The sequence below is a fragment of the Phodopus roborovskii genome, unplaced genomic scaffold, assembly GCF_943737965.1.
Source record: "Phodopus roborovskii unplaced genomic scaffold, PHOROB, whole genome shotgun sequence".
Taxonomy (NCBI): Eukaryota; Metazoa; Chordata; class Mammalia; order Rodentia; family Cricetidae; genus Phodopus; species Phodopus roborovskii.
Genome location: NW_026126416.1, coordinates 32,955,284 through 32,980,885, shown reverse-complemented (window position 1 = coordinate 32,980,885; position 25,602 = coordinate 32,955,284). Strand labels below are relative to the sequence as shown.

The 25,602-nt window shown below is 48.3% G+C and overlaps 1 protein-coding gene across 1 annotated transcript; it reads right to left on the bottom strand.

Moving 5' to 3' along the window:
- Positions 1-307: 307 nt before the first annotated feature.
- Pla2g4d (phospholipase A2 group IVD) lies at positions 308-22,144 on the bottom strand. Its single transcript, XM_051183645.1, is given in 20 exon segments — positions 308-705; positions 2,240-2,426; positions 2,956-3,122; positions 3,368-3,559; positions 3,674-3,775; positions 4,000-4,137; positions 4,475-4,592; positions 10,158-10,380; positions 11,494-11,630; positions 11,902-12,037; positions 12,205-12,242; positions 12,352-12,462; positions 13,368-13,504; positions 13,754-13,817; positions 15,122-15,164; positions 15,426-15,466; positions 16,482-16,613; positions 18,108-18,244; positions 18,407-18,479; positions 22,073-22,144. Coding segments are annotated over 20 exon segments (2,475 nt in total). The 3' UTR covers positions 308-478.
- Positions 22,145-25,602: the final 3,458 nt, after the last annotated feature.

Genomic DNA, 25,602 nt, shown 5'->3' with positions numbered 1-25,602 from the left:
TCATCAAAAAGAATAGAATACTGAAGAATAAATTTAACTCTAAGACTTGTGTGCTGAGACATGGTGAGATCATGAAATAGGGAGGTTTTTAAAACTCCTGTCCTTAAAAAAAAAGGAAATAGAAAGCCTTGTATAGTGACAGGGGAGAGAAGACACTGGGGCATCCAGTTGCCTTAAGCTACCCCAAATCCATTCTGCTCAGAAAGAAATTGCTTGTGAAAGCTTGGCTGCTTGGTCAGCTGTCATAGATACTGGCCAGGGAAGGCTTTCAATTCCTCTCAAAACAACTGGAAACAGGGCAACTGGTGGGTGGGGTGCAGCCCCTCTAGACAGGGAGGCTAGCTACAGAGGAAGCCCAGGTTTGGAGAACTGGGAGGCCAGCCAGGGCCACTGTGGCTATGCCCAGCTGCAGGCTGGGTTAAGTCCTTGGAAGGTGGAGGGTCAGAGTGCAGCCCTCAGAGCCTGCTCCTAAGTAATGTCAGGTCTGCATCCCTGATGGCTTCGCCTCTGGGGCCCTGTGTTTCAGGACAGTTTTCAAGGCCCGCAGGATAGTGTCCTGGCTGTTCCTAATGTTGTATTCAGTGAGCTGAAGTAGACGGTCAAAATCTTCCTGTTTGTAAGTCATGTTGTACAGGATGTAAGGGGAGGCTTCCCCTGTGAGATCCACCTGCCCGGCCTTGAGCTCAGCAGGACTGCGCCGGACACCTGCCCAAGGGTGAGAGGAGAATCAGGAGCAGGACCCAGAAGCTTCCACAGGTGGGGAGGATGAAGCCTTTCAGGCAGGCCCACAGGAGGCTTAGTCCAGTACAAGGGATCTTTGCTTTTCCCTTCACCCAGAAATATAAATGTAGGTGGTAAGAAATGACTCCCACAGCATGACACTGCTCCCACAGTGTAGACGGCTCATGGGACTGCCCAGGCTTCTCAGAAAGCTAGGAAGTGCCACAATGAGGAACAAAGTGATCGACATTCGGGAAGCTCGTGGTGGCAACAAAGACAGGAATTTCCTTGGAATTCTGAGACTTGGCTAAGGGTAAAAGCAGGCAGTGGTGGTGCACACCTTTAATCCCAGCACTGGGGAGGCAGAGGCAGGTGGATCTCTGAGTTTGAGGCCTGTCTTGGGGGAGAGGGAAACCTGGAAGCCCAGAACTTAAGGCCTGTCTGTCATCTGGCTACTCAGAGGCCAAGGCAGGATTGTAAATTTGAGGCCTGATCTAACACTGAGATCACAGACAGCCCGGACAACTTTAAAACATGAGTTACTGAGCACTTACCAGTATGTGGGAGGCCTTAGATTTTATACCCAGTGTTAGAAAAAACAAAGAAATGGGCCTGGAAAGATGACCGATCAATTAAAAGCACAGCTGCTCTTCTAGAGGACCGGGCTTGATTCCTAGCACTCACATGGCAGCTCACAACCATCTGCAACTTCAGTCCCAAGGGTCTGACTCTCTTTCTGGCCTCCTTGGGCACCAAAGAATGCAAATGGTACACAAACATACATTTTAGAAGAAAAAGGAAGGAAGGAAGGAAAAGAAAAGAAAAGAAGAAAAAGTAGAACCAGAAACCAAGTGTAATGATAGCACACACAAGTAATCCCAGCACACAGGAAGCTGAGGCAGGAGGATTGCTTTGAAGCTGAGGCCATATAATGAGTACCGGGTTGGATGAGGCTATGCAGAAAGACCTTATACCAAAAAAAAAAAAAAAAAAAAAAAAAAAAAAAGAGTAAAACATGGGTGTAGAGGGAGACATAGAAATTACATAATATAGTATGCATGTATGAAATTCTCAAACTATTTTTTTAGAATTAAAATAAAAATTTTGACTGAATTTGGAAAAAAAAGAGTAAAACTGGAAGATTCTGAATATCAGCTAGAAAACTTGGAACAATGCACAAAGGCAGACGTTAGATTCCCATCCAGAGAAGATAAAATTCTGACAAGTGTTTGGAAATGAGGCTGGGAAGGAATATGATGGGGGCTGAGATTTGAGGGGCACTCAGAGAAAGGCCCAGGTCCCTGAGAAGGGGTCCCAGGCCACACAGGGCAGGAAAGCAGAGGAGTCAGGACAAAGTTCCAGGACAGTGCCAAGACCATTGACAGAGACTTTACAAAGGCCTGGGCATCAGTCAGCCAGGCTAGGGAGGCGTGGCTAGGCCGAGGAGGCGTGGCCAAAGAGCCAGAAGACCCGCTGAAAACCTTTCCTGGAGGGTGCAGCAAGGGAATGGTGGCCTCACCAGGGGCTGAGTGGTCCCGGAAGGAGCCATTGACCAGTGGGAAGTGCAGCAGAATGGGTGCCTCAGGGCAGGTGGGATCCGAGAAAAGGTGGCATTCCTGGGGCTGGCGTTGGTCCTCGGGGCTAGGCTCCACGTGGGGGAAGGGCAGGCCCTGAGCTCTGCAGTATTTCTCGGATTGCTGCAGCCCCTAGAGGAGAAGAGGAAAGCACAGAGGGAGCTGTGTCGTCTCAGATCCGTGCTAGGACTGTTCCAGCCCCCACTTACTCCCTCAGCATCAAGACAGCAGTGTGGTCCCATCCTGAGGTACTCAGGCTTCAGAGGGAATCCAAGGATCTGGGTAGTTAAAAGTTATAGATGGGAACGAAGAACCAACAACCATACCCACCCCCTACTGCCATTGCGACATCACTTGAGTCTTAGACCTGGAGGGCTTCAGCCAGGGACCTAGATGTACATGCTGGCATTACTGCCACCCAGAATCCCTAGAGAAAGTTGAGAGCTGGCTGTGGAGATGCTTGGGATCTCTTGCCCAGCTATTCTATCCCAAAGAGGTTCCATTAACCTGTCTAGGGATCCCAGAGTTCAGCCACCATTATTGTCCTTCCCAACCGAGGGCCCAGAAAGACCCTGTGTGGGACCATGGCATAGTGGCCGGGCTGCTCATCCATATAGGCCAGTCTGGTCAGACAGAGGGTTTCCACAGAGTGACCAGGTACCTCAAAGGGTGAGAACTGGGAGTAGCTGAAGGAGAGTATAAGGTCCACTTGGCGACCTGGGCGGAACATGGAGGGACAGCTGTTGTTGATGAAGTAGGCAGCATCCACTAGGCAGAGCTGAGTGTCCTGTGGGGTCAGCTGATTAGGAGTGTTATCTAGGTGGCAATCTGATAGGAAAGACGATGCTAGTTAGAAGCAGCCACCTTTGTATAGGTGGCCCCCACACCCCTCAGACCCCATTTCCCTCCATGCCCCATTCTTATGCCTGCCTGGTGAATTCAGGTCCCTAAGCCCCACAATGGGATCTCCAGAGCACACTCCAGAAGTACATCTCCCCACAAACCACAGCTCCCCACAGCTCAGCCCCAACCAGAAGCCTGGCCTTGTGGGGACACATGGCTATGGTCCTTACCTGCCCAAGTGGCGAAGTCTTTCTGGTTTCGGTAGTCCCGGTGCAGCTGGAGACCATGGAGGAAGTTGGCACTGCTCTGGTGGATTGGCCGGCCATTCAGAAAGCCCTTGAATGCCTGGGCCAGGGCTGTTCCAGGTTGCAGCCATGAGACCTCCACACAGGAGGAGGTTCCTGCTGAGGCCGAGGACTCCTCTGCATTAAGAGTAACACACATTGCTTGTATGAGGGGCCCCAAGATGCCTCTCCACCAGCCTCGAAAGGGGAGCAACCTCACCCCAGACTCCCACATCTACCACCCTCTTCTACCTGAGTTCTGGACATCCACGATGGTATTCTTCCAGTCTTTCCCAGAGGTGACATCATACCAGATATCCATCAAGTTCACAGAGAAAATGTTGCTCCAGATACCTGAAGGCCAAATTTGCCAAACCAAATACAGTTCTTAGGTCCTTGTACCCCGTCTTTCCCACATGAGCACTGAATGATCCCCACTCCTGGGTGCCAGTGGAAACAGTCCTAGGGAGAGAGCAGCCCCTGCAATGGGTCTTCCCCACTGCCCACCTGTCCCCCACCTGGGGCTCTGCTCAGACCTGAGCTACAGGAGTCCTGTCCTGGAAGTGGCTTCCACTCACCTTCCAGAAAACAGATCTTGGACTCGGGGACCTTCTTCATCAGCCTCCCCATGAAGAACTCAGAGCCAAAGAGCTCAGGAGGGACAAAGCCTCCGTATTTCAGGAACCCAACTTCATAGGGAGAGAACTCCACCCATTCTAATGGGATGGGAAACAGAGGCAGGGATGTGAGGGGAGTGGGGAGGGGGCTCAACTCACTGTTGAGAGTGATACTGCCCCTGGCAGGCCTTTGGCTCTCCATCTGCTACCAACCCTGCAGATGTGAGGATAGCAGACTCCTAGGTGAACATTCTCACTGACTCCTGTCCACATGTACAGACACCCCACACAGTGCTCCCCAGCTGGCTCCTGGGCTCACCAACGATAGCATCTTTCCAGAAGCTGGCCATTGTGTGCAGGAGTTGTGCTAATGGTTTCTCTGGGGATTGTCAGGGCATGGAGGAGTTGTTAGAGGATGGAGTGGGAAGGGCTTTACCCTTGAAGTGTAGGGTGTCCAGATTGTTCTCTTTGACATTGAGGCTCAAGTAGAGGGGCAGAGGGTTCTGACCCTGCTCCAGTGCAGCTCTCTGTCCCGACAGTTTCTGGTCTGTCACCTAGGGTTGGAAGCATGAGGACATGAATGAGAAAGAGTATCTGGGGACAATAATTCCAACAGGGCCAAGGCAGGGTGGGGACACAGAGGGTGGGTTCTGGGAGTTATGAGTGGATGTGTATAGCCAGTTCTGATCAGTTCCATATGCCGTCTACCATATCTCCAGGGAGACTCATTCTCCAAGACTCCAGTATCAACAGCTCCTCATCTCCTCCCCATTCTTTGTTTACATACACACACACACACACACACACACACGCACATGCACACACACACATACAAACACACAGACATAGAGATACATACACAGACACACACAGACACAGACATACACACATAGACACACAGACACAGAAGCACACAGAGACACACACATGGGCACAGAGAGAGAGATACACAGACACAGAGAGATACATACACAGACACACACACATAGACACAGATATACATACATAGACACACACACACATTCACACACACCCCTTTCCAAGAAGCACACAGCAATCTTTTAGCCCACATTCTACAATATGCCAATGGATACAATATCGTCTTTAGGTTATTTTACTGCATTTCCAGTCTGGCCTTCTCCCAAATGCTTTCCTGACATCCTTGTTCCACCCAACAAAAGGTTAAGGAAAAAAAAAATGTTGAAACTGAAGGCTGAGGATGTAACTCAATTGATAGAACAACTCACCTAGCAAGCATGAGACCCTCGGGTGAGCCTTCACAATACAGGAGGGTTAAGAGTATGTAGCTTCAGCTGCATAGCAAGTTGGATGCTGGACTACATGAGACAGTCTCCACTTACTATAAATTATATAATAAGCTCACACTGAAGTCATTATTAGAGGATCAAATGGCAATTAAATAAAAGCTTTCTTTATAGCTGGGGTCAAACTGTTATTTTAGCACCTCATAAAATGTAGTCAAATAAGCTCCTCCCTCTATGTTAATTAGCTGTTGCCACCAGACAGAATCAATTAGTAAAATCACAGCACATTCCAAATAGAATATGAACTTAAACAGTAGGTCCAAAGGACACACAGGACACATTAATACAATAAAAACATTTCAATTAATTACATTGGCCTGATAATTCAATTCCATTTCAATTAGAATCCCAACATTAATAGCAAAGCACAACTAATGGATTCCATTGTGAAGAGCAGAAGGCCAAGAAAAGCCAGAAAAATTGGAAAGAAGAATCAAAATAGATGCTCATTGGCCATCAGAATTAGTACTGTGAAACAAGGACCAATGCTCATAAGAACTCACAGAGACTGACAGCATACATGGGGCCTGAACAGATCTGCGCCAGAGGGGCCCAGGGCCCAGTGTTGAGAGAAGTAGACACATGGCCCCATCCATCCCTAACTTAGAAGCTCCTTCCAACTGATAGCCTCTTAGTTTTCTCTGACAGAGTCTCACTGGAGATGAAATGGAAAAACCAGTTGTCTACAATGGGTTCTCACTGGGGATACAATCTACTCAAGGGCAGGTCCCATGCCCAGCCGTAGATGGTCAAAATAAAACAAACTCAGTGGCATCTTTGGGTGTTCTTTGTCTCATAATTTTTTGTCAAGGCATTTTTTTCTTCTTCTACTCCTCTTCCATCTTACAGGTCCTTTGTATGTATTAGAGCTTCTGGTCTTGTGTTTTATGGGATTCCTGTGTCTAACATGTGTTTCTGTGTCTATATGTGCTTCTGTGGTTTTTATTTGGCTCTTTTTCTTCTCTTTGTTTTGTTCTGCTCAGATTTGCTTGCTTTTGTTTTGTTTTATTTTACTCTTCTTCAGCTGTCTGTATGTTTTCTAGGGAGAGAAAACAGGATATGGATATGGATCAAAGGGGAGGTGGGAGGATCAAGGAGTTGGGGAAGGGAAAACCATAAGAATCTACTGTATGAAAAAAAATCTATTTTAGATAAAAGAAAATAGGGGGAAAAAGAAAAGAAAATGGCTATTTTTGTGGAATAATCTTTTTGTACACTGTGAAGAAGTGTCACTTAAATTGGTTTAATAAAAAGCTAAATGGCCAATAACTAGGCAGGATTCTCAGGGGCAGAGAGAACTTTGGGAAGAAGAAGAATGGAGAGACACCATGAGATGCAGAGCCAGCAGGATGGGCACTTCAGAGATAAGGTAATAAAGCCATGAGGCAGAAAGTAAATTAATTAGAAATTTGTTAATTTAAGTTATAAGAGATAGTTAGAAACAAGCCTAAGCTATTGACCAGGCTTTCATGAGTAAAAATAAGTCTCCATGTCATTATTGGAGTTGACAGTTCAACGAAAAATTCTGCCTACAGCTATATTGCTGACAGAGATCTACAGATCCAATGCAATACCTCTTTAAATTCTAATGACATTCTTCATAGAACTCAGGGTGGGTCCCAAAATTCACATGGAAGCACACACACACACACTTGATGGGAGATGTCATTCTGTATATATGTTTCTCATACTGGTTAATGAATAAAGAACTGTTGGCCAATAGGAAAGGAAGATAGGAGGGACTAGGAGACAAGGAGGAAAGAGGAAGGAGTAAGGAGGAGTCAAGATGGAGAGTCTGGAGAGAGCAGTACCACAGCCGGCTCCCAGTAAGAAGACCACATGGAAATATTAGATTAACAGAAATGGGTTAATACTTAAGACAGAGCTAGCCGATAAGAAACTAGTACCTGGCCAACAGCATTATATCAAATACAGAATCTCAGTTATTTGGGGCTGGCGCAGCGGTGGGACAAGACCAGTGGCGGGAGGAAAAACCGTACTCCTTACACACACTCACACACAGACACACACAAAATAACCATAGCAATTCTTATTTAAAAAAAAAAAAAAAGAACCACACACTGTAGATTTTTAAATGCCTGATTTCAAATTATACTATAGAGCCACAGTAACAAAACAAAAACAATATGGTACTGGCATAGAAACAGAGATATGTAGATTGAAGGAATAAAAGATCCAGAAATATATACATACAGCTGCAGTCTCCTGATTTTTGGTAAAAGTGAAAAAGGCCTCAACAACAATGGTGTTGGGGAACTGGATAATTCATGTATATAAAAACAAAACCAGTTACCTATGTCTTACTCCATACAAAATCAATTTAAAATGGGTCAAAGACCTTAACTTTAAAATCAGTACAGGAAAACACTCCAATATCCCAGGAAACAACAGCAAAAATCGACAGATGGAGTCTAATAAATTAGCTTCTGTATACGGAGCAAAGGAGACAGCCATCAGAGGAAAGACAGTCTACAGAACAGCCGGAAAATGTCGTCAGTGTTCTCCTGATGGGATTGATATCTGAAGTATATGAAGAGCTCAAAATACTAAATGCTCTAATCTACAAATGGACAAATTATCAAAAGAAGCACAAACGTCCAATAAATATGTGATTCAGCATCCTTAGGCATAAAGGAAATATAAGTCAAAACCATTGAGATGCCTCTTACCCAAGTCTCAGTGCTTATTATCAAGAAAAAGGACAGCAATAAATTAGGATTTGAGGGTAAAGGAATAACACACTGCTGCTGGGAATGTAAATCAGAGGGGTCACTATGGAAATGAGTATGGAGGCCCTAAAAAAAAAAAAAAGGCAAACAAATGAAAAAAATTACCTACAAAAAGAACTACCATACCTGGACCATTTCTGGGCATCTGCCCAAAGGCTCTAAGTCAGCACACCACAGTGATGCCTATGACATTATATTCATTGCTACAGTGTTTATGAACAAGTTACAGGACCAGTTTTGGTGCCCACTGTCAGATGAATGGGCACAGGAAATATGGCATACATGCAATGGAGTTCCTTCAGCCATAGAGAATAAGATGCATGCAGCTATAGGTCACTGTGTCTAGAAGAACAAGCCAGCCTCTGAAAAGCACATATTTTCTCTCCTGTGGAATCTAGGTTTTTAAAAACCTAAAAATAGAAGGATGACCATCTGGGGAGAGGAAGGGACCAGGAGGATGAGGAGGAGAGACAAGCAAGGGTATTAAAGAATGAATATGCTAAGGTCATGATACACACAGACAAAAATGTCATATGGAACCCATTATTTTTTACAACAAATCTACATCAATAAGAAATAAAATGATCTTATAAAGAAGAAAAATCCTCAAAACTCAGATGTTTTTGTTTGTTTGTTTGTTTGTTTGTTTGTTTTTTTGTTTTTTTGTTTTTTTTTTTTTTTTTTGAGACAGGGTTTCTCTGTGTAGCCCTAGCTGTCCTGGAACTTGCTCTGTAAACCAAGTTGGCCGAGAACTCACAGAGATCCGCCTACCTCTGCCTCCCAAGTGCTGGGACTAAAGGCATGCACTACTACTGCCCAACATTTTGGGGGGAGGTTTCAGAGATGCCATCTGGATGGGGGGTGTCTGTTGCTAGAAGGAAGCACTTTAGAAACAGCCTCAAATCTGCAAGGACAGCCCCAGGTGCTTCTCTTCTGCCACTGCCAACCTTTTAAAATTCCTTTTCAGACAGGGTCTCTCACTGGCCTGGAACTTGCCAAGTACTAGGCTGGCTGACCAGGGGGCCACAGAAACTCACATTTCCATGCTGGAATTTACAGACACCTGGGATTGAACCCACATCCTCGTGCTTACAAAGCAAGCTCTTTACCAAGCAAGCTATCCCCCTAGTCCTTTTTTTTTTTTTTTTTTTTTTTTTTTTTTACATTTGAAAGTTATTTCTCAACTCCCAGGTGCTTCTGATGCTTTTAAAACTTTGTTGAAGCTGGGAAGTGGTGCCTCATGCCTTTAATCCCTGCACTCAGGAGGCTGAGGCAGGCAGATCTCTGTGAGTTCAGCCTGGTCTGCAGAGCGAGTTCCAGGACAGGCTCTAAAACTACACAGTGAAACCCTGTCTGGAAAAACAAAAAAGAAAAAAAAAAAAACTTTGTTGAGGTAACTATAAGAGGTAAAATAATAGCAGGAGTTGTATTGATGTCAGATCCAGTCTTTAAACTGCTGGAAGGAATGGTGTAGTCAAGTATTCATATAATCAATTCTGCCGTGATGTTGCTGGGACAATAGGATAGACTTGTAACTGCTAACTGTGTTTACTCTATGCCAAGGCACCACTGAGTGCCCCCAACCACCATATGAAGAACTCTCAGCCTCCACAGACGAGGAGACTGAGGGGAGAGGGATGAACTAATTGCTTAAGGACACACCACTGCTAAAATGCATTGGGTTTGGACCCAGGGAATGTGGCTTCAAAACTTATGCTTGGAACCCCGCCCTAATGGTGAAGAAAAATAACGTTTCATACTGAGTTACACATTAAACGCCATTATAGCAATCAACTTGACCAATACAAAAGCCTTGCTTGCTTAACTGATTGAATTTCAGTTCTTGGGAGGCCCAGAAATTTCATATCAATTAATTGAAGCACTTACTGAGAAAGAAGGCAATCTGGCATCGGGCAGGCACTAACTCTCACGTTCTTTTTGTGATTTGTTTGTTTGAGACAGAGTTCCCCAGGGTACCAGGCATTCTCTCAGAGCCCCTTTCACTCTCAAAAGACCATGCCCTGGTGCTGAGCAGACAGCATACCTGCCCATGCAGCTTGGACTCCAGCACCAGCCCCCACAGGTCTGCTAAGGTAGTGGTGTGGCCCTGTTCTGCCCGAAGCTTCAGTGCCTGGTGATAGCTCGCCAAGTGTTCAGGGGAGAATTCCCTCCACAGGCTCTTAGCCACATGCTCCCTGGCATGGCTGATGGGTCCGTTGAGGTCCTTCTGTGACCACTCTGGGTCCTGGTACAGGTGGGCCATTGTCCTGGGGGGTGGGGACACAAGGGGATAAAAGCTGGGGCCCAGCACAGTCTCTGCAATCCTACCCTGTGTCTAATCCCTAAAGGAGGGATTGTGGAGCTCCCACTGCCTAGAAGGTCTCGCCTAGAGGCATGTCTTGGTACTTCCTTCTAGTTCTGGGCTGGGTATGAAGTGGGTCTCCTGTTGGTTTATTGTGGGCTGGGTTTTGTGCGCTGGGCTGAAATGTAACCTAGGGCCTTTTACATGTGCCCAGGTGCTTCAGCGAAGAGCACACTTCCAGCCCACATGTAATTTAGAGTCTCAGTAGCTATGTTAGCAAGCCAGCAGGAAACCAGTAAACATTGCTTCGATAATTTATGTCATGAACTCAGTAACAGCAGCAGCCAGCCGTGGGCCTAAAAGGGAAACTTCCCCATCTCCTTCCCTCCTCTTTGCTCCAAGGGAATGGAGAGTGGGCACTGTTATCTTTGTGTAAAGAACAATCTTTCCTTTTTTTTTTTTTTTTTTTTTTTTTTTTTGTCCTCTTTTTTGTTTACACAAGATCTCACCTGCAACTCTGACAATCCTCCTGCCTCAGTCTTCCAAGTGCTAGCATTACAGGCATGGCTACCATGCTCAGCTTAGTATAAAATAATTATTTTTTACTATATAAATGAGAGGGGGAAACTCCCTCAGAAAATGGTGTGAGCCCTAAGCATCAGCTGTGAAGCCAGAACTCGTGGTGTGTGTCAGCCTTAGGTCACTGCCTGCACGGGCTGCCTCCTGTCAGCCTATGAGTGTGTCTCCTATCACACAGGTTTGGATATGAGCCAATTGAGAGTCAGAGAAATTGTCCAAGGTCACCCAAGCCTACAAATAGTATGCCAAAAGCAAATCCAGCCTCCTCGGGGTCCTCCTTCCTGCTCCTTAGTACCCAGGAAAAGCCCTCTGATGTCACTGTGCCTCTGGAAGGGCTTCTGGTTAAGCCTGTTTCTTCCTTTTGAGAAAGCTGTTTGGTCCCTATCAGGTCATACTGCTCTATACACATGGGATCCCCATACAAAGGCCCCTTGACATCCACTCTATCCCTACTCTGAGCCCTGATCATCTCTGCCATTCCAGTCTCTGTGACCCTTACCATGTAGAACCTGAGATGCCACTGAAATAGGTCACACAGTCCAAGAGGCCCAACTTCTGAAGTGCCAATAGGTGGCCGTAGAGTGAGGTCATAGCCCGGACACCTCCTCCCTCAGCCATGATGCCCACAACAGGGACCTGGACCACACAGAGATGAGGACTAGCTTAACAAGATGGGAATAAGCCGTTCTCTGCCTCACTCAGGGATCCAGACTATTCCCTGTCTCCATGAAAGGCCTTGTAGTCAGAGCCTGATGGAGTTTTCAAGGCTTGAGGGACAACCATCAGCCCAGAGCAGAGCCCTACAGAAACCCATCCTCCCCAACAGTCCGACTCCACTCTTTGAAGAACGAGAGGGCAAGGGACAGCCTGAGATCTCTATACCCACATCCCTGCTGTACCCCCAAACCTCATCTTCCTTCAAGTCTTCATCCAGTTTCAGGGCCTGCTTCAGGGCAGCGGCCACCACCCGCTTCCTCCTGCCCAGGAAGGCCTGCTCCTCCGGGCAGAGCCCACAGCCCAGCCGCACAGCCACGTCCTTAGGGCTGAGATGGTGGAGGGTCCCGGGGTTAGGAGAAAGCTGCACGGCTCACTCTTTGGGTGACCAAGCCCTCAGTGAGCTTCTGGGGGAAAAAACCCTCCCTCTACCTGTAAGAAGCCCCTGTTGCATAGCACTTCCCCCTCTTGGTCCCCCAGAGATCGATGGCCTTACCAGCAGTCTGTCTTAAGCTTCAGCTTCACTTCTGGGGCCTGAAATCAAAGCCAGAGACTCTGCTCAGAGTATCCCAACCCCCCTGCAGGAGACATAGGTATCTCTGGGGTGTGTGAACATCTCCATTGCATTCCTGAAACCGCTTACATTTGTATCAGGAATGTGTACAGTCACCTCCTTCCCTGTGGCCAAGGACTGCAGGGGTACATTGAGGGATATAGCTGAGCTATTGGAGATCCAGCCATTGCTTCTGGAGCTCTGAAGGGAAACATCCATCCATTAATGTATTTATTCAATCAATCAACTGAGTATCTAAACTGCTAATGTATTTATTCAATCAATCAACAAATTCTGAGTAAACTGCGAACAGGACAGCCCTTCCCTGATAATACAAAACTAATTACAAATACAAATAATGATGGCCAATACTACTTGCAATGGCACAGTTCTCACTAAATCACATGTGTCAATTTGTGGCTGGGAGTGGTGGTGCACGCCTTTAGTCCCAGTATTTGGGAGGCAGAGGCAAGCAGATCTCGGAGTTTGAGGTCAGCCTGGTCTGCAGAGCCAGTTCCAAACCGGCCACACTACTAGTAAGACCCTGTCTAAAAATATTTTTCAAAGAAAAAGAAATGGGTAATGAATTGATGTCAGTAGTGTGATGTCAGAACATCATAGTGTGATAGGGTAGCATACTGTAAACAAACAGGGTATGGGAATCTGTCTGTGATGAGGGGGTCACTGAGGCCATCTCTGAAGAGTTGCTGTTTGAGCTAAGATGGGGAGGAGGAGAAGCTGGGGGTGGAAGAGAGGAGGAAGTATTGGAGAGAGCCAGAAGACCCAAAAAGCATTTGGCATGTTTGAAAAGCAGAGGGAGAGAAGGATGGCTGGAGCATCAAGGAGGACCTTGAACAAAATGAGACAGTGGAGATGAACAAGGCCAGGCTGCACAGACTGACCGTGTGAGCATAGACAGGTTTTATTCTACCAATACTAATTCCTCTGAGGGAGAAGCCATCAGAACACCAAAAGATTGATACCATGTAGCTGTCCCCCAGGCACCTGTTGATGCTCCCTGTCTTCCAGGCCATGGGCTTAACTGAGAGAGGCCTGATTTTCATAGGGGGAAGGGCAGGGAGCTAGTGAAGAGAGTGGAGACTTGCCTTCAGGCACCCATTCAGCTCTGTGTCTTGGCCCCTCAGGTAGTGGAAGCTGAAGGTAGAGGCTGTGTCCAGGGCGAATGTCTGTGTGTCCTCATATGACCCTTTCAGCACAAGCTCCAGCTCTAGTTTTTCCTGAGCTATGGAGGAGATGGGAGCAGATGAGAACAAAGGAAAAAAGACCCTAACTCCACCTTGGACCTGGGATACCAGCAAAAGTGCTTATTTGTAGCAGTGGAGGAGGCTGGACCACAGTAAGCGGGCCCCTAAAGAAGGCCTTCCCCAGCCTGCTGCATGTCACAGCCCCATGGCAGAGATGTCCCCTTACCCCGCAGGTTTCCCAGCAGCCTATGCTCCCCAGGACCCAGGCAGAGTTCACAAGTTCTCACCTGCGGCCATGGTGGTGCTTCCAGCTCTGTCCAGACAGACATCCAGGCATGACAGTTCTCGGGCCTGGGACAGAACACATCATAGACAAGGGATCCCCAGGGTAAGCTGAGGTCCCCTCTTCCTCAACCCTGGGCCCCACTGAGCCACCCACAACACACAGAACAAGAAGTGGGGTTCAGAATGGGACTGGACAGAAAACCCTTCACCCATCTCTGACCTGTTGCAAACTGCTATGCCTGTTGTCCATGTGGAGAATTCAAGGCAGCCCATCCCCACCCACCCTATCCTTATCTTTACTGAGCCTCTGGAAGCTCTGAAAGCCCCCAGCTCTCAGGCTCAGGTCCTCTCTGTTTTGTCTCCATATTCATCTTACAGACTCCCAAGTAGTATTGTGGGGATCCGGGTCCCAGGCTGGAGGTGTCAGAGAAACCCTCAGAGTCACAGTGACCAGAGCATCCTTGACTCTCCTCAGCAGTCTCCAGAGCATCCTTGAGTCTCCTCAGCAGTCTCCCTGTGGAGCTCAGTGCCTGATGCTGCTTTGTTCAGCCCTTCTAACAGAACTGGCTTTGACTACCCACTGCTGCCCCCCCCCCCCGCAACTTCTGTGTGTGTTACTCTACTGTAAGGGATATTTTGTTGTATCTTTGACATGAAGTCTCAATATGTAGCCCTGGCAGGACTGGAACTCACTATATAGCCCAGGCTAGCCTCAAATCCATGACAACCATCTGCCATGGCACTAGCTACACTGTGAATTCCCTTTAAAGGTAAACTAGCCAGCAGATGGGCTTGCAAGCTCTGAGGGTGAGTGCTCCTGCAAGCTGCTCAGGTGTGATCCAGGGGATAGCTCCTGTCTTTACTTGCCTGCTTTGAGTCCCACACCCAGTAGGCAGTGTCCTATGCAGCGTTCACCACCTTGTGGCCATTACTACCCACTGCAGCTTCGTGAGAGCTAAGAGACTAGAAACTCCCTTCAGACCTCAGTGAGCTTGATATTAACAAATGAAGATGGGCCTGGCCTGCAGGACTTCACCACGACTTTAAGGAAGTTAATTCCTAAGGACTCTGTGCTCATTGCACATAACTAAGTATCATCATAAAGCACCTAAACTTCTCCACAGTCCCTCAGCTACCCAGTCAGAAGCCAGAACCTTCTCAGCACATCCGCCTGCCCCCTTTCCACACGCCCCTCAGCTCTAGGCCCCTGTAAGCCCCACAGCTTCAGGTGGCCACCTGGTTGGGGACCTGGGGTAGTTTGAACACGAAGCCCTACCCTTGCCTTGTCCCCTTTTCTCCACATCCCAGAATCCCAACCCCAGTTTCCCCTCCTCAGAATCTCCCCCACTGAATCACAGGAAGGTCGTTACCACAAGAACATTGTTGGTGATGAGGTTTTCTGGAGGGTCCAACCTGGAAAAGTCAAAACATCCATTCTAGACTTACAGAAGCAAAAGTGTTGTGCATGGTCCCACCCTCTCACGGTTTGAATCCCATCCACAGGGAATCGCCTTGGGTAACTCAAGATGAGTGAAGGTGAAAGGGGGGCACAGGGCAGGGGGTGCCAGCCACCCCTCCTTGATCCCAAGAGGAGGCCCAGACCTAGGTCAGGGCCAGTTCTCTGAGCAGAGCTTGTGTCTGCAGCCTCTCCCTGGGCTGTTCATTCTTACTCACATTTTTTCCATCAGGAATTCTACGTCTAACTCTTCTGGTCCCTGTAATCAAAGGGGGTGAGCAAGTCATCAGCATTTACAGTTGACCCTGTTCTCTTAAAAAGCATTACCCCTCCATCTCCAGCAGTCTCTGAGGAAGGTATGCTATTACGATTATTTCCAATATAAAATCGAGGAAACAGTGGTCTAGGGCAAGATAAGCTACCTGCTAAAATACCCGAGGCTAGTGGGACTAGGAGGGCATATCTTCCTTCTGGATCCCCAAACCCCAATGGGTCTGGAGGCAAAAGTCAAGCTCAGTCAGAGGTGACCCGAGGATATCCAGGCCCGATTGCTTTTCCCTGTTGAGGAGCTTCCCCAACCCCCACCCCTCCCCACACCGAAATTCTACCCTCCCCTCTCCAAGCCTAAAGCAGGAAGTCAAACCAGACCTTGATGGAGCAGTGATGAGCCTACACTGCCCCCTCGTGGTTGCACTGAGCAGTTTTTTTGTTGTTTTTTTTTTGTTTGTTTTTGTTTTTTTGTTTTTTTCTCTTTTGGTTTTGGTTTTGGTTTTTCGAGGCAGGATGTCTCTGTATTACTTTGGAGTCTGTCCTGGAACTAGCTCTGTAGACCAGGCTGGACTCGAACTTACAGAGATCTTCTTGCCTCTGCCTCCCGAGTGCTGAGATCAAAGGTGTGCACCACCAATTCCCAGCTAAAGATTTATTTACTTATTTATTATGTATACAGTGTCTTGCCTGCATGTGTAATGCCTGCACACCAGAGGAGGCACCAGATCCCATTACAGATGGTTGTGAGCCACCAAGCGGTTGTTGGGAATTGAACTCAGGACCTCTGGAAGAACAGCCAATGTTAACTGCCGAGCCATCTCTCTAGCCCCTGAGCAGTGACTAAAGCTGTGGCATAGGGTAACGCTGGAGGCAACATCAGCTAGACCAGCCCATTTCCTGTTCAAATGAAAACCAGCTCCTGCCAGGTGAACAAGTGCAGCCAGCAGCAGCCTGGCAGCCAGGAAATGTTGAACAATTTCCTCAGCCTGGAGCTTCTCACCCACCTGAGGATTCAGGCGGAAGGTTTTCTGGAGCAGTTGGCCAGGGAGGATTTCTGAGACATCATAGGAAACTTTGAAGCAGATGTCATCTTTCAAAATTAAGTCTTCATCATAGACAGTCAGTTCTAGAATGTTCTAAGGGCCAGAAAAATAACTACAGTATGGATTCATTGCAATCGATACTATACATACAAGTGTAAAACAAGTATAAGGAAATCAGGTAAGGTTCTGAGTTCCTACTCACGTTTTTAAATTATTGAATATTTTATTTAATATTTATACAAGAATATAAGGTGTTTGGATCCAATTTACCACCACCTCACCCCTCCCTTCCCATTCCTCCTCATGTTTTCTCATGTTCTCTCCATCTCCCTCTCTGAGTCCATTTAGTACTGCCTGTATGTGCACAACATACTGGATGGTAGCCCCTCAGGGCCAGAATCCCTAGAGGAAGTTGACTCTTATCCCAATTGCCATCAATTGCCAATAGTTACTGGGATAGGGGCGGGACTTCATGAGCTCCTTGCCTGCCCATTCTTGGACTTACAAGTTCTGTTTTACCAAGAATAAAAGCAGACAGGGAATTCACTCCTGTAATCCTAGCCCTTGGGAGGTTGTTGCAGGAGGATGGTGAATTTGAGGCTAGTCTGAACTACACAATGGTTGTCTGTCTCAAGTGTGTGTGTGTGTGTGTGTGTGTGTGTGTGTGTGTGTGTGTGTGTATCTTGAAGAAGTTTCTTCTTAGGTAGGGCATGGTGCATCATGTCTGCAATCTAGCAGCCAGGAGGCAAAGACAGAAGTATTATTACCATAAGTTCAAGGCCAGCCTAACTACTTAATGAGATCTAAGCCATCCAAACCTATTTAAAAAGAGCCTGCCTTAAAAAACAAAACAAAAACAAGCTGGGTATGGTTGAACATCCCTTTAATCAACCACTCTGGAGGCAGAGTCAGGTGATAGCTCTGTGAGTTCAAGGCCAGCATGGTCTACATAGTGAGTTCTAGGCCAGCCATTGCTACATAGCAAGACCCTATCTGAAAACAGAAAACAAGAAAAAGAGAAACAATCAACAAACAAACAAAAAATATTTTAAAATTTATTTTGGGATAGGCAAAATGGTTCAGTGGGTAAAGGCACCTGCTGGCAAGCCTGACAGACAGGGCACACGTGGTGGAAAGAAAAACAGAACTCCCAAAAAGTTTCCTCTGACCCCCACATGTGTGCTGTGGTACACACAGAATAAATAAACAAATGTAGTTTAAATTTGGGGAAAATTTTCAACTAGTCTGCTTTGCTGGTTCCCTGATACACCCCCAAAGGCAAGTGCCAAGCACTGTGTGACAGCTGCCCTGTTAAAAAGGAATGCTCTCTCTTCTGCATCATGGATGGGTTTAGGAGAAGCAGCAGCTTGCCGCACATCAGCCCCACAGCTGGAAAGCTGGGGACTGCCATTCCTTCACACATTCTCTTGTCCATAACACATAGTCTGGAGCACAAAGACACCCGCTCCCCCAGTTCTCCACCCCCCACGAGTACTGGTGAAATCCTGCTTGATCCCAAGACCCTCCTGTGGGCTGAAAGCCATGGTCTGTCTACAGGTGAGTAGTTAGTGCTACCCCAACCTTTACCTTGACCTGACTCTGGATGAGGAAGTTGAAGGTCTCGTTCCACACAGGATGACTGGAGTTGGTGACAGTCTGGGTCTTGAATTTCATTCCAGGAGCTGTTGGCAGCAGTAGAGTCACATACGGATCCGCCTTACTCACTGACAAAGTCAAAGGAACCGTCCATCAGATGAGAGAGCTCCGCACATCTTTCCAGGGGTTTTGCCCTGGTTCCTATAGCAACCTCAGTATCCACCATAGGCAGCCAGGCCTCACCAAAGAGTGCCTTGGGATCCAGTTCCTACCCACAGATAGTCACTCACACAGGTCAGCCCTAGGCAGACTCCGAGCCTCCAGGATCTTCACAGTGAGCCGCCAGAAGACAGAGGCCTCCTCCTGCAAAGAGACCCCAAGCCCCTGAGTTCTCCAGAAGTCTCTCAAACTCGGAGATGCTGCACTGTCAAGATCTCTGACCCCACTCATCTATCTAGTCCATGGTGATGCTGCCAGGCCTTTGGGGAATACCTCTAGAAACCAAATAGACATTGTCTACCACTGTCCTTTGGTAATCATGAATGGCAGATCCCCTGGGGGTAGGTACTAGTGGGGTCCTCTCCTCTTCAGGGACAACATTCCAAATGCAGTAGATAAAACAGGGAACTACGGACAAGGAGTGATCACCTTACTGGTCAGGGGGAGATGGTCACAGCCAAGCCTTCCAGAGAACGCTGTCCTTTATTGAAGCAGTCCATTTCCTGTCCCTTGGTACCTTTCCTATGTCTCAAGGTGGGCTGGGCCAAGGGAACCCAGTGGCCCATGGTATCCACATATTTTAAATGTGAATGAATGAGTATCCTCTGAATCAAGCAACTACCTTCTTTGGGAGTTCAGCTTTGCCCTCTTGCCAAAGGATTAACCCAGATGGCCTTAATGACTGTCTACACCGTTCATGGGAGGAGGGGCGTAGAACCCTCACCTGAGTACCCAGAGGCTCTCTTCTACCTGTTGAATGCAACTCTACATTAATGGCACGTGGCCTCCAGGAGGGCCACCTGTGTAACTATGAGAAAGCCATCATCCCTGCTGGGCTAAAGATTTTCTGATGTTTGGGGGAGGAGCACCCACACCCCTCAGTTGTTGAGATCTTGGGAAGAGGGGTAGCTATTATTTATGTCTTTCCCCCAGGAAGGAATTTCATCCACACTGTGGTTCAATCATCTGTAGTTCATTGGCCATGAGTTAGGCAACTCAAAAAAGATCACGCCAGCACAGAGAATGGAGGGTGAAAGGCCACTGCATATTAAGATGCTTACATGAGTCAGGTGAGACCTCAGATAAGACCAAGAGAAAGCAAATGAGTGGGTAGCAAGAGAGCAGTCAGAGGGCAGCAGTGCCCAGCTGGCTGAACCATGCATGGCAGAGCCCCACACCGCTGAAATCCCTAGCACTCCTGGGACCCAGGGGACTCCCTGTTTTCTTCAGTTGGGGTTTGGTTGCCCATCTTTTTCTAGGTGACCTACAAAAACAAGCCCCATAATCTGAGGTGACTCACATGGGCCTGGCAGGATTCTGGGCTGACAGAAAGGAAGGTCACTGGCCTTGCATCATCTTTACAGAGAGCCTGCCAAGAGGACCACATCTGTTGGTGCTTGGTTCCATCAGGAAGAGTCCACACTGGGAGGATGCTTAGAATGGGTCTGTAGGAAGGGCATTATGTGCATAGGCAATGTGCAGAAGCAGCTCCCAGCTGTGGGGGGACTCCCCCCCAAGGGACACCACTTACATGAGGGCACATGGCCCATTAGCCCTGGGCAGAATCTACTGAAGTGCCTCAGGATAAAAAAACCCCAGGCTGACAATAAATGAGAAAGAGTTCATGGGACACTCATCTCCCTCCCTCCCCATCTGCTCACATCCAAGGCAGCCAGAGCTGCATGGTGAGCAGTGGTCACTGCAAGCAAGAAGAGAGGTGTTGTGAAACCTTAGATGCTTTCCTGCGACAGACCTGGTTTGCACAGATGCTTCCTACTAGAGTCTGAGTCTGGGAGACCCAAAGCACTTCTGCCACAGAGAACTGCAAAGGGTGACAACCAAAGCAGAGTGGCTCAGGAGGTAGCCTGTCCCGGCACCTTCCCCTCCCCCTCCATGGCTGTGTGCTGAATTTTCCTGTCATCTCTCTCTCTCTCTCTCTCTCTCTCTCTCTCTCTCTCTCTCTCACACACACACACACACACACACACAGATGTCTCTCTCACACACACAGATCTCTCTCTATTATACAAACACACACACAGAGGTGATTAATTTTAGCAATGCCAGCGACATTCCAACCCCACAGTCCTTACGTTAGAGGTAATGATTGCCAGGTAATTTGTAAATTTTTAGGCACCTGGCTCCATGTCCTCCCCCACTCAGCTCCTCCACTGCCGGACACACAGATGCTGGCCTCGGAGTGCTGTGGGGTTTAAATGGCCCTCTCTTAGACAGAGGAGCAGCACAGGTGTCAGGCCTTGCTCACCTGCTTCTCTGGCCAGGCTAAGACCCCACAAGCCCATGACCGCTTTAAACAACTTGAGAAGGGGCTGAGGAGGTGGCTGTGCCTACTGCTCAAACATGAGCATCTGAATTTGGATTGATCCCCAGCCAGCATAGAAGCCAGGCATGGTGGTGTGAGTCTCTAACCCCACAGCATGAGAGAAAGAATCTCTGAACTCTCCTCTGTGGCTGTGGTGGGGCTCTGTGGGAGTTAGGTGTGTGTGGGGGTGACTAGGGGAGGCAAGGCAAATGCTGTGGTCAGAGCTCCCCACCCAGTTCCTCCTAGTCACCGAAGCTCCTCATAGAACCAATACCAACCATTCTCCTCCACCAGGGAAAGCGCCAGTCCCCAGCCAGCCCCAAAGAAGACCCGGAAGCTGCCGCTGGTGCTTGTCTGGTTCCAGAGACACTTTGCCAGCTAGGAGGCCAGGATGCATTAGTCAATCATATTAGTCAAAAGCTCCCAATCCTGGAAACACCAGTTTCCAGCAAGGCGCTTCACAGATATGGGGCAGAATCAGGCTCCCAAAGCCCTGAACCTGGGCATTTGTTTACTCTTGGGTCTGGACCCAGAGTAGGCAAGAGGAGGAAAGAGAAGGATAAGAGGCCTACACCAGGGAAATCACCAGCCATTGTGGGATGGGGTGCTCCTAAGAGAAAGGAGCAATAGAGCCAGGACCAGCCAACCTCTCCGCTGCCTGTCATATTGGGGTGTTTCCACTGACAGCTGACTTGGGGATGGCTAGGAGAACAAATCTCGTCTTCCAGTGGGCACGCCCCTCTCCACCTCCCCCAGGACTCCCTGATGTCCAGTTCACAGTCCCCAAGTCTTTTCCAGGATCTGCTTGCCCCACGTCACTTAGGCTGCATTTCGGGACCCTAGTGAGAAGCCAACCCATCAAGGTCTGCAAATGAAGAAAAGTGCCTTGGAGAACCACCTTGGACACTTCTGGGGGCACTAGGAACAGAGGAGCTATTCCTGTTGGCCTTGGTCTCTAGTACAGGAAGAGAACGCTGGGCTGACAGGAGGGGCGAACAGTTTGTGGGATCCTTTGCCTAGGTGCAGCCTCCGAGCTCTTGGAACCAGAAAGTAACTGGCATGGTGATTTAGAATGTTGAGACCCACAAGGCCTCAGTCAGTTCTGGGAAGACCGCTGGCCTATGGTGGTGGGTAGTGGGCCATGGGCTTGGCAGGTGTCTTCGGGGAGGAGCGGAAGTAGCAGCCCTGAGGGAGCACCCCTTGGGAGGATGCTCTGAGGGAGCACTCCTGAGGATGCTGCTGCCTGTTCGCTGTGGTGGTGAGCAGAAGCTGTCTCATGGTCCCCAGGTCCCCACTTATGTGGGCACTGATCACCTCCTACCCACTCCACACCCACACACACCAATCCCCTTCCTTTGGCCCTTGTTGGTCCCAGGCTCTCCCTGATTGTTGGCCACTGGCCTGACACTGTTACCTGGTGAGGATGGCCAGGTAGTCTCTCAGATGACAGGCTCTCCATGCCAGCCCGTCTATCTCAAGTCCACATCCAACTTCTTCCAAGATGCCAGCTCTCTGGCTGGATGCAGTAACTGTCCCAATGGAATGGGGCCAGCTGTGATTCTCTGCCCATCCTGAGGAATTGTGGTCCTATAAACAGGTAACTCCACCCCCTGTCACTACCACACAGTACTCATCTTCCTCAAAAGGCTGGCTTAACCAGAAACCTCTGGCAAAACACCAGGCCTCATGGGTGGAGTGTCCTTTCTAGAGCTGAGGTGTCAGGAAAGACGCACCAAGGGCAGCCAGGAAGGACAGACAGGCAGTGGGCAGAAGCTAGTTCCCCTGAGGCAGGGGGCAATGCTGAGGAAACCTTTGTAGGTCAACCCCATCTGAGTCAGACTGGCCCTGTGGAGAAGGACTGGGCTCCTGAGCTCACACCAGAGGATGGACTTCCACAGAACAAGGGATTTAGGCTCTGTGTGAAGAGCAACTGAGGTGGGTACCATGCTCACAGCCCCTCACTGCCACTGCCATTCACACTCGCTTCAGCAGAGGCTCCTCTTTTCTCCCTCCCTGCCTTCCTTAGTGTGGTGTATGTTTGTGTGGTGTGTGTGTGTGCGTGTGTGTGTATGTGTGTGTGCATGTGTGCACGTGTGTATGTGTGTGTGTGGTGCGCGTGTGTGTTGTGTGTGTATGTGTGTGTACATGTGTGTATGGTGCATGTGTGTATGCATGAATGCAGGCACAGGTGTGTACACTCATGTAGGGAGGCCTGAAGTTGATGTCGGGTGTTTAGATTACTCCCCACTTTACTCACTGAGGCAAGGTTGCTCACTGAACACAGTATTTCTTAAAGTTTTATTTATGTGTATGTGTGTGTCTGTGTACTGTTTGCTATGGATATGCAGGAGACCACAGAGGCCAGGGCTGGGTGTCAAATCCCCTGGAGCTAGGTGCTACAGGCAGTTATGTGCGGCCTGATTATGGGAACTACACTCTGATCCTCTGAAGGAGTAGCAGGTGGTGCCTGAGCCATCTCTTCTGCCATGAACTCACAATTTATGTGGGCATTGGGGATCCAGACTTCAGTCCTGCACTTGCCCCACAAATGCCTTATCCACTGAGCCGTCTTCCCAGAGGGTTTCTAGCAGAAGCAAATGGCAGACTTCACAGTCAAAGCACTCTTAGGTCATGAACACTACAGAAAAAAGTGTCAGAAAGTAACCGGTTTGCTTAGTGTCATAACAAATGCTCTCCTATAATGACATGAGTGTCAGTTCTTCATAAATCAAAGACTAAAGAGGCGGCAAGATGGCTGAGCAGATAAAGGTGCTGGCCCCCAAGTCTGATGACTTGACTTTAATACCTGGACCCCACATGGTGGAAGGAGGGAACCAACGAATTAAACTGAATTAATGTTAACTCATTAAAAAACAAAAAAAAAAACATACAAAACAAAACAAAAAAACCTAAAATGTCTGGATGTGGAAGCATACATCCCAGTGTTTGAGAAGCAGAGGCAGGCAGATCTCTGTGACTCTGAGGCCACCCTGGCCTACATATCAAAGTCCCGGACTAACAGGAGCTACACAGTGGGCCCTGTCTTTAAAAAAAAATCTATATCAAAACAGACGAAACAGAAAATTGAGAGTGGTCTATGAATAAGTGAAAAATGATTGAGTAAGAAATATTCCTAACTTTCACAAACCAGGTGTGATATCAGAGAGGAATGTGGGAGATGTCAGGGAGGTATAGTGGGAGCACTCAAGAGGCAGAGGCAGGAGCATGGCCTTGAGTTCAAGGCTAGCTTGGTCTACATAGTAAATTCTAGACCAGCCCGGAATACATAGCGAGACCAAGTCTCAAAAATCAGAAAGAAAAGAAAGAAGGGGAGGGAGGGAAGAAAACTGAGTGAGTGAGAGAGAGAGAGAGAGAGGATATGAACAAACTACCCAACTGTAAGAAGGCTGAAACTGCTCAAACTCAGCTTCAAGCTCCCAGCAGGCCCACGAGCTTCCGATGGGTGACAGGAGATGTTTAGGATTCAGGGCTTACCCACAACCATTTCCTAAGATTTGACTTGGTTGGGATGCCAAGCATTAAAGCTCACCCCACAAAGGCCCTTCATGGATGGCAAATAAAAATAGCTAAAGTGTGGAGTCAGTCCAGAAGGCCCAGAAGGCCAGAACAGGAAGACAGACAGCAAGCAGAGATCTGGAAGTGGTGGCTCCGAATGGGGCTGGCAGGCACAGCTGGGCTGAGATAAAGTCCCTTGTCTTCATCTAAGGCAGTGAGTTGCTCAGTGGAGGGACATGCAGAGCAGTCCCTCTGGAGGAGGTCTTAGGCACCCATCTTCCCCATGCCACCCTGCTTCTCCCATGCTGGGTTCTCTTCCTTCACCCAGTCTTCTCCAAGCTCGCGCTGTGCAAATGAAGAGTGAGTATTTTTTTCATTCAGCATTCATAGCTGCTTACTTTTTCCATTTCTTCTCAGAAGCCAGGCCTTCCCCTGGACTCTGCTCACGGGAGAGCCCTAGCTTCCAGAACATAGCCTGTGGGGGCTGAAGAGATGGCTCAGCATGTTCCGTTCCCTCAAAGGACCCGTGTTGTGCTCCCAGCACCCACACTGGGTGACTCACAACCGCATGTGACTCCAGCCAGCTCCAGGGGATCTGATGCCTCTTCTGCAGGCTCTGGCATACACACACACACACACACACACACACACACACACACACACACACACGCACGCACGCACGCACGCACGCGCGCGCACACACACACACAATATTAACAAATAAAAATGTTTAGAGCTGAGAATGCAACCTGTGGCCCAACGCTGTCTAGCTTTTGGAGCTGCCTTGACCTTGGTGTTTGGTTCATTGAGCTCATGACCCAAGCTGGTGTGAGCAAATTCTGAGTGTGTAAAATTCTAGGAGACACTCTGTCTTTCCTGCTGGACCAGAACCTGGGAGGAGATGAAGTTGGGGCTGCTGGCCTTAGCAGTCACCACAAGAGATTTCAACACCTTCCAGAAAAAGAGCCAACGATAACACTCTGTACTTCACTACGTGCTGGGCTGGGCAGAGGTGGTTGTTGAGGCATGATGTCATTTCAACTCCTCTAGCTTGTCCCTCCCAAGGCCTGAGCTTATGTTCTTGAGATCATTTATGTCCTGGTCGGCTTCCTGCTGCTGTGATAAATACCAAAAAGCAACTTGGGGAGGGAAGAGTTCATTTCATCCTAAAGCTCACAGTTCATGAAAGCACGTCGGGGGAGGAGCCCAAGGCAGACTCAAGCAGTAACCATGGCTTTCTCCTCAGGTGCTCAGTTTGCTTTCTTAGATGACCCAGGACCACCTGGTCAGGGGTGGCACCACTCATGGTGAGCTGGCTCTCCCACACAAATCATCAATCAAGGAAATGTCCACAGACATGCCTACAGGCCAATCTGATGGAGGCAATTCTCAGTCCAGGTTTCCTCATTCAGGGTCAACTTGACCCTA